Source organism: Typopeltis vanoorti, chromosome 13, assembly GCF_054136105.1.
Source record: "Typopeltis vanoorti isolate ZY-2024b chromosome 13, IOZ_Tvanoo_1.0, whole genome shotgun sequence".
NCBI classification, from domain to species: Eukaryota; Metazoa; Arthropoda; class Arachnida; order Uropygi; family Thelyphonidae; genus Typopeltis; species Typopeltis vanoorti.
This window is the reverse complement of record NC_143561.1, coordinates 96687156-96699734: the sequence shown is the minus strand read 5'-3', so window position 1 is coordinate 96699734 and position 12579 is coordinate 96687156. Positions and strand designations below refer to the sequence as shown.

Below are 12579 nucleotides of genomic sequence, written 5' to 3'. Positions count from 1 at the left end.
AAGTTGCCTCAGTCCTGAAGATACTTTCAGGTGCAAACTTTGTTTGCTTACACTTGGATAAAGGATTAAACTAAATTTATTTTTTTATTAATGTTTCATGTCACAAACACTTCTCACCATAAACAGAATATATATTTTTATTAATGCCCTTTGCAGGAAGTCCTTTTTCTAAGAAGTACACACATCATGCTGTTTGACAATAGCTATGCTGATCAATATCTGCTCATCTCAAATTACAGGCAGTGTGGTGAGTGCAATAAGTTGTTTTCATGTCTAGCCTACAGCATAATGCATAATTGTTTAAATTTGCAGAAAGTGTGCACACACTGGGTATCCAGAGAACAAAACCCTCAGCACAAAATAAACCAAGTAGGTCTGGCCTTGCAACATTGCTGCCATTATGCAGGTGAAGGAAAAGACACCACATTAAACAGGATTGTTATAGGGGATGAATTGCAGATTTGCCACTACCAACTCAAATCAAAGCATGTTTCAATGAAATGGATACATTTCACTTCACCAAAAAGCAACAAGTTCAAGATTACACCATCAGCAGGAGAGTTTATGGTCTTTTAGGATTCTCAGGAAGTACTATTAGCCCATTTTCAGAAGCATGGTGAATATGTGAATTTTGCCATGTTATGAAATTTTATTGAAGCTCGGGGATGAAATTCACCAAAAACATCCAGGCTTACTGACAAGAGGAGTACCGTTCATGCATGATAACAACAACACAAACCCCAATACGGCTACAGGAACCCTGGAGAGAATTCAGGAAATTCTCCTTCAACATCAACTTTATAATCCAAACCTCACCTCAAGTGACTTTTGCATGTTTGGCCCACAAAGATAACTTTCGTAGCAAACATTTTGCTGATCAGGAGGTTGAAAATAAAGTACAGAGTTGCCTGCAAAATACAAACAAAAGAATTCTGTCCTGCTAGTTTTGAAGAACTGATAAAGTGATAGGACAAGAGTATAAATGTTTCATGTAGAGAAATAAATGTTTTTCTTCTGATGTTCTAATTTTACTTGTTTTATTTTTTATAACCATTTGTAACTTATTTACGGACTTTTCCTCATACTTGAAAGTGAAATTTCCTGCCAATCAAAAAGTTTACCTTTATGTTAAGTACTGAATGGTCACTCAATAGTGTATTTTTTTTTTTATTCCCTTATAGTTTAATAATTTCCTACATTATTCTCAACTAGATTCTCTCTACTTTTTTTAATTTTAAATATGGCTTACTTTTTTTTTTCTTTTTAATGTTGGGCCCACATATGAGAGGTTGGCTGGTCAACATATAGTATGTTAGTATACCGTATATGGGTGAAGTTTTATTACTTACTTATATTACGTTTATTACTTTTTACCTCTCGGATGTTTCCTCCTCATATTTCATGTTCTACCTTTTAGTATATTTCAAAGTTTTATAATAATAAGAAAACAAGTCATACATCTACCTACAATTTATCCAAAGGGTGATATTTTTGCCTTTTAAGCCAGATATTGAAAGGTGTGTATTCATGTACTTTTCTTAAATTTCTAAATTTTGCCCTTGAAGGTAGGTGATACAGAGTCACTCCAATTATAAATTACAATAAGAAGCATCATGAATAAAAATATTCAGCAATCATCAAACAAGGAGAATACAGTTTTTAAAATAATAAATTTTAATACAAAGTAAGAGAATACAGTAACAGAGAAATTATAAATCCCTTTATTAGAATTTTCACAACTAGGCTACTTGTGTATTGTTATGTGGGGATAGTGGCTTGAGAAATGGGGGGGGGGATATACCATACTGTAGAGTGAAGTGGTCTGCAGAGTAATAATAGTAATAATAATATTAAAAAAGTTAAAAATAATAGTATTAATAATAATAGTACACAGAAAAACAAGTACATTGTATACAAATTATGAGATACAAGAGCAACTTAGAGTGAAGTCAGCTATACTTTCTACATACAAGTAGCCTGATCAATAAGATATTTCATGTGCAAACTTTTGTTTGGTCATGCTTGAATAAAATAAGGATGTATAATTTACTTTTCTCCCTATAAACTTGCTAAAACTATCTTTCATCTATCTAGAATGCTGTAATAATATGCAGATCTCCTCAGCTCTCTTGCTGATGAGACCTCAATAAATGTCCCAATCAGTCTGGATAGTGACTCTCACCATAATGCATGGCATTATACATGATTGAGAAGAAAATGTAATGTACACAAAGTTTTGTTGGCTTGTGCATAAGTAAAATTGATGAAAACAAAATATAATTTTTTTGTGAGGCATAACCTATAAATTTATAAACTTGTATAATTTACAAATGTTATGTGAATTATTTCATAATTCACATAGCATTTGTGAATAAATTTGTAAATACACATGAAATAATGTGTATGAAAAGACAAAAATAAATAAATAATGGAATTAATATTTACCTGCAATAAAGAATCTACAGGATGATATGCAGCAGGTACATATATCACTTCTTGTACTTCTTCTGAAGGCCGATCTGAATTCTTGCCAAAAACTACCCGCATATTAGCAGTCCTTGGTGGTAGTACTACAAAGGTGTCACATGACGTGGGCCTCATATCTTGTTGTTCAACATTAACTTTAGCCATATTTGTATTTTCTCTTGATTATGAAATGCAAAAAAAAAATTAGCACAAATTTCTTTCTTTTTTTTTTTTCAGATTGCTTGAATTAATATTATCTCTGTTCTAGAAATCATAAAAACTGAAGCAAAAACTAAGCAAATATATTAAATGGGGTGAACTAAACCAATTATATGTAAGAAAAGATTAAAAAAAAAAAGATTAAAAAATTTCCTATGCACGCAGATAGGAAATTGTTTTATATGACCAAAAGAAGAATTGCTCAAGTAAAAAAAAAATTAGTAAAGTAAGTAGATAACAGAATAATTTATATCAAACATTACCAAACATATCAAACATAACTAATTTTTCCAACTTTCTGGTCAGCTTCCAAACAATCAAATTGCCAAAATGGAAAAAACATAAATATCTATATACACTGCTTGGAAAGAAGTCAACAGACACCCCCATGGACAAGGTGCATTGTGTCCTATAGAGTCATGTGTTCATAGCCTATAATAAATTGAAGAAATACGATAGACACATGATGGCATTTTGCAGGCCTATCTGTTCAGCAAATTGTTGACAAATTGGTTCAACCCAGGTCAACAATCAATGATACCATACTGAGATGGAAGTGCAGGGAGTCAACTGCAATTGTCCACTATGGGTATGACTTGTGTTTGTTTGGTCACCACACTGACCAAACATGAACACAGGGTTCTATGAAGGATAACATAAAAATTGCCATTTGTCAGCTAACACACTGAATGCAAAATTACAGGCATTGACTGGAACACAAATCTTCATAAAAACATTCAGAACTGAGTCTCATAACATAGGCTTCCGTGGTAGGACAGCAACATGCAAGCCCCACATTACCCAAACCAACATGCTGCATCATCTTCAGTAGTGCAAGGAGCATGTACAGTGGGCCATGGAAGCTTGGAAAGTCATGTTATGGAGTGATGAATTACACTACATCCTCTACTGAGGACATGGATGGGTGTGGTATGGCAGATGCCTGGTAAATATCGCTTACCAGATCATAATCCCAACCTTAACACCAGTGCATAACCCCAACTATGAAATTTGGAGGTGGCAATGTGATGGTATGGTCCTGTTTTTCCTGGTTTAAGCTCAGACCTCTATTTGTGGTGCCACGAACACTGAACTCCAAGAGGTATCTGAATAGTCTCAACAATGAAATGCTTCCTACTTTGTGGTGTTTCTACAGAACTGACCATTGTCTCTTACAGCAAAACAATGCACTGTGTCACAAGGCTGCTTCTGTAACTGTGTGGTTTGTAGACATGAACATCACTAACTTGACTATCTTCCACAGAGCCCTGATATCAATCCTATTGAACATCTGTGAGACGAATTGGAGCATCACGTGAGGTCAAGGTACATCTGCCCCACAACAGTCCAGGACCTCATTATATGCCTACAGGAAGAATGCCCAAAATTCCCATGGTGACAACAAATATCCATGGTGCCATGGATATTTGTTCCTCACAATGTCTGCTGACTTCTTTCCAAGCAGTGTATTTGTGTATAGATAGATAATGTACACCCACAGATGTGAGCCCCTTTGACACTTCTGCACATGTCAGAAGGAGAATCCATTCCGATAATAAGGTAATCAATTAGTCTTGTGGGATGAGTTATTATTACACGTCAGGAAATTAACTTTTCTTTGATGAACATTGTAGTTTTTAAAGTGGTAATTATTTTGCTTATATAGCATATAAGCAAAATAATAAGTTGGAAAATTTTACGTATAAAGCACGTGATTTCGTGTGCTGGTAACCAATTCCTACATCCTTTATTTCTTTCTTCCCTTCAGCATGAATTGACTATTCTTGGCAATCTGCAAGCCCTGGTTCTATGAACTGTGAGTGTCCAATAAATACACATGCAAACATACACACATACAAGCACATCACATGCATAAAATAAACACATCAGGACTAAAAAATGGTTGTGACAGTTCATTAAAAAAAACAGCAAACTTTATAGTAATACGTTTGATGAACACTACACTGTAACTTCTTTACAGACGGTAACTACATCCTCATCAACAAAGTCCTGATATTTACTGTAAAGATATCATGATAGTACTATAAAAAGTGATCAACTTCGTTTTTCCAACAAATATGAAGTACTAAATTGAATTGAAATATTGAACACAGAAAGATGTGCAAGCACTTGGAGAGATGATTTCTGGGCAAGTGAATATGTTAGAGCAAGGAAACTAGAGTTGCAAGGGGTGGAAGGTAGCAGGAATGCCTAGTGTGGGGATAGTGGCTTGAGAAATGAGGGGGGGGGATGTACCATATTGCAGAGCGGAGTAATAATAGTAATAATAATATTAAAAAAGTTAAAAATAATAGTATTAATAATAATAGTACACAGAAAAACAAGTGCATTGTATACAAGTGCTAGGAGCATTAGGAATAAAGGAGATAAGTTAGGGGCATTGAGTGACTCAATCTCCCTGAAGATTATTGGTATCAGTGAAACTTGGTGAACTGTGAAGGATGCCCTGACAAGGATAGAAATTGTAGGATAACAACATATTTTGGCAGGGCAAGGAATGTAAATAGGGTGGTCGAGTGTTACTCATTATAAGGGATGAATTGTGGGCTCAGTTGAGAATCTAAGGGATATGAAGCTAATGACAGAGTATATGGTGCGAGGTAAAAGTGAACAGAACTAAGACGAGATATTTAGTGGAATGCTGCTAAAGACTAGGACTAGAAATGATGATGAGGAGGAGAGACTGACTGTAAGTGAGCAAGAGGTATATGGGAAATTGAGCAAACTTGATGTTAATAAGGCTATGGGACTTGATAATATACCACCATGTATTTTGAAAGAATATGCCAGGGAGTTGGCATCTGCCTTGACATATTTTTTTAATGAGTCTTGCATGGGGTCAAGTTCCAAAGGAGTGGAAGGAGGGCAAGATTGTGCTGCTTCATAAGGGAGGTGATAGAACTCAAGCATCAAATTATAGGCCTATCTGTGTGTCAGATGTTGTGTTTAAGGTGCTGGAGAGGCTGGTGAGAAACAGGATCCAGAACTGGGTTGACAACAATAGTATTATCTTTGATGGACAGTATAGATTTGCTAAAGGGAGGTCATGTTTTAGTAATCTACTTACTTATTACAATAAGGTGACGGCTTCATTGGACAGAGGAGAGGGATACACAATAGTATACTTAGATTTTGCAAAGGCTTTTGATAGATTACTGCATGATAAGTTGATAGTCAAACTAGAGCAGATGGGGTTGGGTATTAGATTAGTGCATTGGATCAGAGACTGGCTATCGGATAGATATCAGCAAGTTGTATATGGGGGAGCAACATCCCAGAAGAGGAAAGTCACTAGTGGTGTGCTTCAGGGCCATTGCTGTTTAACCTGTATGTTAATGATATTGGGGAAGATTTGGATGGGGATATTCAGTTGTTTCTAGATAATGCAAAGTTGAGATGAACTATGAAGAGTAGAGAAGATGTTGTGGCCTTACAAGAGGACTTGAATAGATTGAGTGAATGGGCACAGGAATTGGAGTTCAATGTTCCAAAATGTAAGTTTTTAAAATTTGGTTAATAAAGATGGGATGTAGAATTTATGCTTGGTGGAGATATATTATTGGAGGTGGAGGAAATAAGAGATCTTGGGGTGATAGTTGATAAAGATCTAAACTTTAGAGGACACAGTGCCAAAATTATTAAGACAACACAACAAATTCTGGGAATGATGTGGAGGACACTAACTTGTAGAAGTAAGGAGATTCTTGTTCCATTGTATAAGGCTCTGATTAGGCTACACATGGACTGCTGTGCACAGATTTGGTCACTCTGGTTTTCCGAAGGACGAAGAAATATTGGAAATGGTTCAGAGGCAACTGACTAAGGTAGTTTCTGATGTCTGGAATGTCGAATATGAGGAAAGGTTGAGAAGATGCAATTCACAGTCTAGTGGATAGGAGGAGGATGTCATGATTATTTTAGTATAATATGTAACAAGCGTACCCACATCCACCATTTCCCACTGCTGATCCTGTTCTTCAGGCCATACCATTTATCACATTCCACAGAGGTTGCAAATGCTATCCATGCTGCGACCGGGCCTGATGATATCCTTATAGAAGCCTGGAAAACATTAGGACAACGTGGGGTGGAGTTTTAGACATGACTGTTCAACAAATGCATCAAGGAAAATGAGATTCCATCTGACTAGCACTACAGTACCCATTTGGAAAGGCAAAGGTGATGTCACTGTCTGAACTAACTACTGTCCCTTCACCTTGCCATACCATTCAACCATATCATACATCTTTGATATGTATGATATGGTTGGTGTCTATTGTGGCATGATATCTGAATTTGGATAGTCTGTATATGTAATTAGCTCCTTCAGGTTTGTCCAAGTGAGTATACAGGTTGCAATAGTGCTCAGCTTTTGTTACCGCTACTTCTCATTTAACAACTGCCTCGAGTTGGCAGTAGTGAGTGAAGGTGTCATCAGTTCTAGATTGTAGCCAGTTCTTGTATGCATCTTTCTTGGACATTTTCATTCCACCACCAAACTTGCTTGTCTATGAATCTGCAGCTGGTTTAGTCGCACCCAGAATTTTCTTGGTCTTGACCAGATTTTCATGGTAGTCTCATTCCATATTTCTCTGGCTGTATGGCCAGTTTCTATTTTGAGGAGACCGACAGCATCTCTAAGTTATTATGAATGGTTAGCAAGTTTACATCTTAATTCGTTCAGTAGATGTTACTAGTTGATTGGGTGGTCGAAGATGGAAACAGAAATCAAGGACCAGGAGTCGATGTTGGGGGAGTGATACTATAAGATGGAATGACCTAGGACCCTATTACTAATTTCAGGTCCCTTCCATGTATCATCCAGTAATTAATTTGTGTTTCATGGCCACCACTGTCCTAAAAAATGTGTTTGCCAGTGCCGGATCACATACTTCAGCACATTCCAAGATGCATTCGCCTCCATTGTTGCGCGTATATGGGCAAAACCATCTCGGGAATGGACAACATGGCCATTTAAGTCTCCATCAACTAGTGCTTAATCAGATTTGGCACTGGTGGCATGGATGTGTTTCCAAATCCCTCCAAAATTTGTCATGCTCCTCAGTCAGGATGGCTGGCTGAGGTGTGGAGCAGAAGATAATGTGAACAGGTGTGGTTTCTGTAGCAATCCAGATGCTCATCAGATAGTCAGAAATAATACAGTCAACTTCAATAATGCAGTCCTGTAGGCATACGCAAACTGCAACAGCTACTCCATTTTGGCCAGTTGTTCCATAATATAGGATCTTATATCCTTCACCAGTATCAGGGAGCCTTTGTCCCTTTCCATTTTGTTTCTTGTAAGCAATGTCAACATGTCTGTGCTTGAGTATATCAGCCAATTTGCAGCTCCATCTAGTCAATGTTCCAATGTCAATTGTTGCAAATCGAGAGATATGACCTACACTGGCCATATAAGGAGAATACTACTTCTTTGGCCTACACTGGCATTGAACAAGTAGCCCTTGTCCTCTTGTTGCTCCTATTGGGCGAGGCTGGGGCACGTTACTTGAGGATTACACCCTAGCTAAACATCTTTTTGGGTTTGATGCATAATGATGCGACTCTGGAAGACCCCAACCAGTTTGTCACAGGGCCTGATGTTGGGGGAACAAAGTTTGTCTGGTTCCTCAGTTGGGACCTGTCTGGCTTGGGAGGCTCTTCTGGTAATAACACTACCATCAGCATAGCTCTCAACTTCATTGAAGCACACAAGCCCCTTCTGCCATTTCAAGGTCGTGTTCACAGAGGGGCCAACCTACTAAATACTAAATATATAAAAATATATTTAGTATTTACAACATACTAAATATATAAAAAAATCACAAAGGGTTGGAAACCTATAATTCATACCATTAACTAGGCCAGATGAAATTATAGCTGAAGCAAGAATGCTGATGAATATCTGATGTCTATTATGCCTTGTAGTTGCCTATGTGCTCCAGGTTTGAGGAATGAAAAACCTGATACCTCTGTATGAGAAATAGTTACTTCAGTTAAAAAGCTTTTATAAAGGCTCCTTACATTCCATAAAAGATTGGAAATCAGATCTTTCAAACCAAAGGTCATACTGTAGTCACAACTAAGAAAGTACTCAGTAAGCTATAACCCTACTGGGGAGATGAATTCTAGATTGGTCATGTATTATGTAACATTGATATTTACACTGCTATATCAGCTAGTCCTATTTCTTAGGCCAGCCTGTTTCTTAATTCATTCCATTAAAAAACATGCAGCTGCTAAAAGCATGAATACTCCATAGTATGCTATCATTGCTTTTTGAAGGCTATTTCTTTATCATCCATCTATTATTTGCCTAATAAAACGTTTTTGAAGTTGTTTTTTTTTTAATATTCTTCATTTTCAAGACAGAAGGGAATTCATGTAAAAAAAAAAAACGGAACAAAAGCAATCTTATGGTATGTATTAATAGAGGTGCTCTTTGGGTCATGACAAATTAGTATTAAAAAGCTGACTTAAATTAAGGGGATATTAAATCCCACATAGTTTTAAAACCGAATAAGAAACTCAAAGATTGGAATCAGAGAGTTTCTTGCCGAATATAGTAAACTATAAAGTATCGGCGACACTAGCGTTAGCAAATGCAAGTGATCCTAGTACGTAGTACAATACCGGACGACTCGTTGCAAAGGTGGAGGAAGTTCAGATCACTATTCTTAGGTATTTTCCATAATGTAAAAACACATTTCCTAGGAAATGTATGCTGTTATTACATTATGGAGGGAGGTCACTACCCAGACCGGTTTCAGCCTTTTTTGAGGCTTCATCAGTGAGTAGCATTAATATCCCCTTAATTTAAGTAATGTTTTCATTGCCGAAATGAAGCTTATTAGCTCTTTATATTTAAGTAACTTAATGGTTGCACCTGTTTGGATAACTAGTTCGCAGAGTATATAAGTTCTTTTCGCTATACACTTTGGTATTAGGTCTAGCTACTCACTGATGAAGCCTCAAAAAAGGCTGAAACCGGTCTGGGTAGTGACCTCCCTCCATAATGTAATAACAGTGTACATTTCCTAGGAAATGTGTTTTTACATTATGGAAAATACCTAAGAATAGCGATCTGAACTTCCCCCACCTTTGCAGCGAGTCGTCCGGTATTGTACTACGTACTAGGATCACTTGCATTTGCTAACGCTAGTGTCGCCGATACTTTATAGTTTACTATATTCGGCAAGAAACTCTCTGATTCCAATCTTTGAGTTCCTTATTCGGTTTTAAAACTATGTGGGATTTAATATCCCCTTAATTTAAGTAATGTTTTCATTGCCGAAATGAAGCTTATTAGCTCTTTATATTTAAGTTAAAAAGCTGATTTTCATAGGAACCAGCAGTTTTACACATCCAATTTTTTTTTTTTTTGTGAGATTTTTGAAGTTATATTTATGGATTCAATTATCCCCCCTCCTCTTCCTCACGTACACAATCCTTAGATTTGCCAGACTTTATATGCACATGAACAGGAAAGTATCTATAGTGTGAAGCATGATATAGTAATTTAAGTTGGACAAATGTTCACATTACATTCGCCTGCATATTTGGTATCTTGTAGGCTGTATATGTAGCCTCCCGATTAATGGTACTAGTCGTTTCCTAAGTATTTCTGACAAAACGTGGCAGTTCTGCATTCCCCTGGAAATTTCAAAATTTGCATATCATCAATTTCCTAAACACTGTAGAAACTTGGTATTTCTAGCCTGGCTCCCACTGATGAGACCTCAATAAAGGTCGAAACCGGTCTGGGTAGTGGCCCCTTGCCTTTAATACAAAACATCATACATCCCCTTCTTGGAGATGTGTTTTGGCATTAAGGGTAAATATTAAGATTAGTGATCAGAGCTTGCTCCACTTCTACCACGAGTTGCCTTGGTCTTGCACTACCTGTGGGATCAGCTAGTCTTGCATATATTGCAGGCGCTAACTTGACATTTTGTCTGTTTGCTTACTTGGAAAAAATGGAGTAAAACCAGGTTTAAAATTGCTAGGTATCTTTAACATTCCTAAACACTATTTGACAAACATCATTCCAACCTTACCGGAAACAATACCGACCCGGAAGATTAGCTGGACGTCGTCATCCTATAGGAGCAGAATTTGAACGTGAACACCAAAAAGAAATAATAATAACAAAATAATGACTTAGGTTTATAAACATACACCCGAAATAAAAATAGTAATTGAAGTTTTTAAAAATATTTAAAAATATATATAGCAAGAAAAAAATTTTCAAATGGTAATTTTGGAGGGGTTTTTTTTTTCTCATTTGTCTCCCACCCAAGGTTATAAACCTACAGCATACATTACTAATGATAGCGGGATAAAGATGTTTTCTATTTTTGTTATTGTATACTTTTTTTGTTTTATTTATATTTTACATAATCTAAAATTGTAGATTATCCTGTAAAAGGAAAACGTGTCTTGTGTATCTTTCACTAGGAGAGAGACAGATATCGCGTGAGATGACAATAAATACTTATGAGATAGGTGCTGAAAACACTCGTCAAAATTACCTCTGGAAAAATAAGACGCAACTTTTATTAGATTTCTGAAATTATAGTATTTATTTCGCCCAGACTAAAGTTACAAGTGACTAGATTTTAAACAAAAATGCTCCATTCGAAATGTCGCATTCAATGATCACAGCAAAAATTGCCTAATACTTTAGTCTTAAACTTACCGGTTTAATTGTCAAAAAACACAGTATTAAGTAGCTGAGTATTTTCTTTTCTGTATAGCAATTTTCTTAATCAAAATTGATTACGAAACCACACCACACACATAAAAAATGATTGTGCTTGATGGTGCACACTTATTTGATTGCACCAGCACATAATTTGAAACAGATCGAAATTAAAAAATAAAAATCATTAAAAATAATTAAACAAAAAAACTTTTGTCGGTTAGAATGACATGTGGCGATGCAACGAATCAAAGCTCTAAAAATCACATCAGATCACCGAATAGCCCTGAAACACAACAAAATTAGACGAGAAGGAATGAGAATAAATTCTAAATTAAAGAAACTCAAGAAAATCCACCGTAGAACCCACACTATTTCAGAAATTAAATATATTGTGTTAGGGTTAGAGACCACGAGATGGCGCCACTTGTTGAGCCTGCCTTTCACTACGGGAATAAAAGCAGTTAGCTGATTTTTTTAGTTTCTTTGTTTGTTTAAAGACACTGCCTAAGAACTATAGATGACCAAAGAGGACATCCTCCTCTTCGACACAAAAATCCCCTGGAAAACAGAAGTCAAATACCTTGGCGTACTGCTAGACAGAAGGCTAACTTTCAATTCTCATATCAAGGCTCTCTGTGCAAAGGCATCAAAAGTCATTGCTCAACTCTATCCTCTAATCAACAAGAACAGTAAACTAAACACCGGAATCAAACTGCTTATCTACAAACTTATGGTCCGCCCTATACTCACTTATGCTTCTCCAGCCTGGAGTCATACCGCTGATACTAACATTCTCAAATTACAACGAGTACAGAGTAAATGCCTTCGTATGATCCTCAGCTCCCGATGGTTCATTAGAACTGTGCAGCTCCATCAAGACAAGTGTATATGTAAGGGACACAAGTGTATATGTGCAGCTCCATCAAGTGTATATGTAAGGGACACAGATGTCCCTTACATATACACTTTTTGCAAACTACAGCAACAAAGTTCTTCAAAAAAGCACACGCCAATGAACTGGTTCAAATAGCTACAAATTATGATGCCACAGACTGCTTCAAATACCAAAGACCCAAAGCCATACTAATCCCCCCCTCTGACATTCAACCTCCAAGCCCACCCAGGGCGAGCAATAGCAAACAAAAAAATCCATAAGGACATACTCCAGA

At 36.6% G+C, this 12579-nt stretch overlaps 2 protein-coding genes across 2 annotated transcripts in view; both read right to left on the bottom strand.

Moving 5' to 3' along the window:
* LOC150100399 (secernin-3-like) overlaps nucleotides 1–11738 on the bottom strand; it is a 144922-nt gene extending 133184 nt beyond the window's left edge. The window contains exons 1-2 of the mRNA XM_090402730.1: nucleotides 11405–11738; nucleotides 2446–2644 (exon numbers count right to left, since the gene is read on the bottom strand). Of these exons, the coding sequence (XP_090258856.1) occupies nucleotides 2446–2631 (186 nt within the window). The 5' untranslated portion in view covers nucleotides 2632–2644; nucleotides 11405–11738. The remainder of the gene's footprint in view (nucleotides 1–2445; nucleotides 2645–11404) is intronic.
* On the bottom strand, nucleotides 7707–8120 carry LOC150100400 (uncharacterized). Its single transcript, XM_090402647.1, has one exon. It carries the CDS (start codon nucleotides 8118–8120, stop codon nucleotides 7707–7709), a length of 414 nt encoding a protein of 137 aa, XP_090258773.1.
* Nucleotides 11739–12579: the final 841 nt, after the last annotated feature.

Bases quoted from the DNA above. Each gene is read 5' to 3' on its own strand.
- LOC150100400 (XM_090402647.1), bottom strand. From the start codon at position 8,120: ATGGCCAGTGTAGGTCATATCTCTCGATTTGCAACAATTGACATTGGA.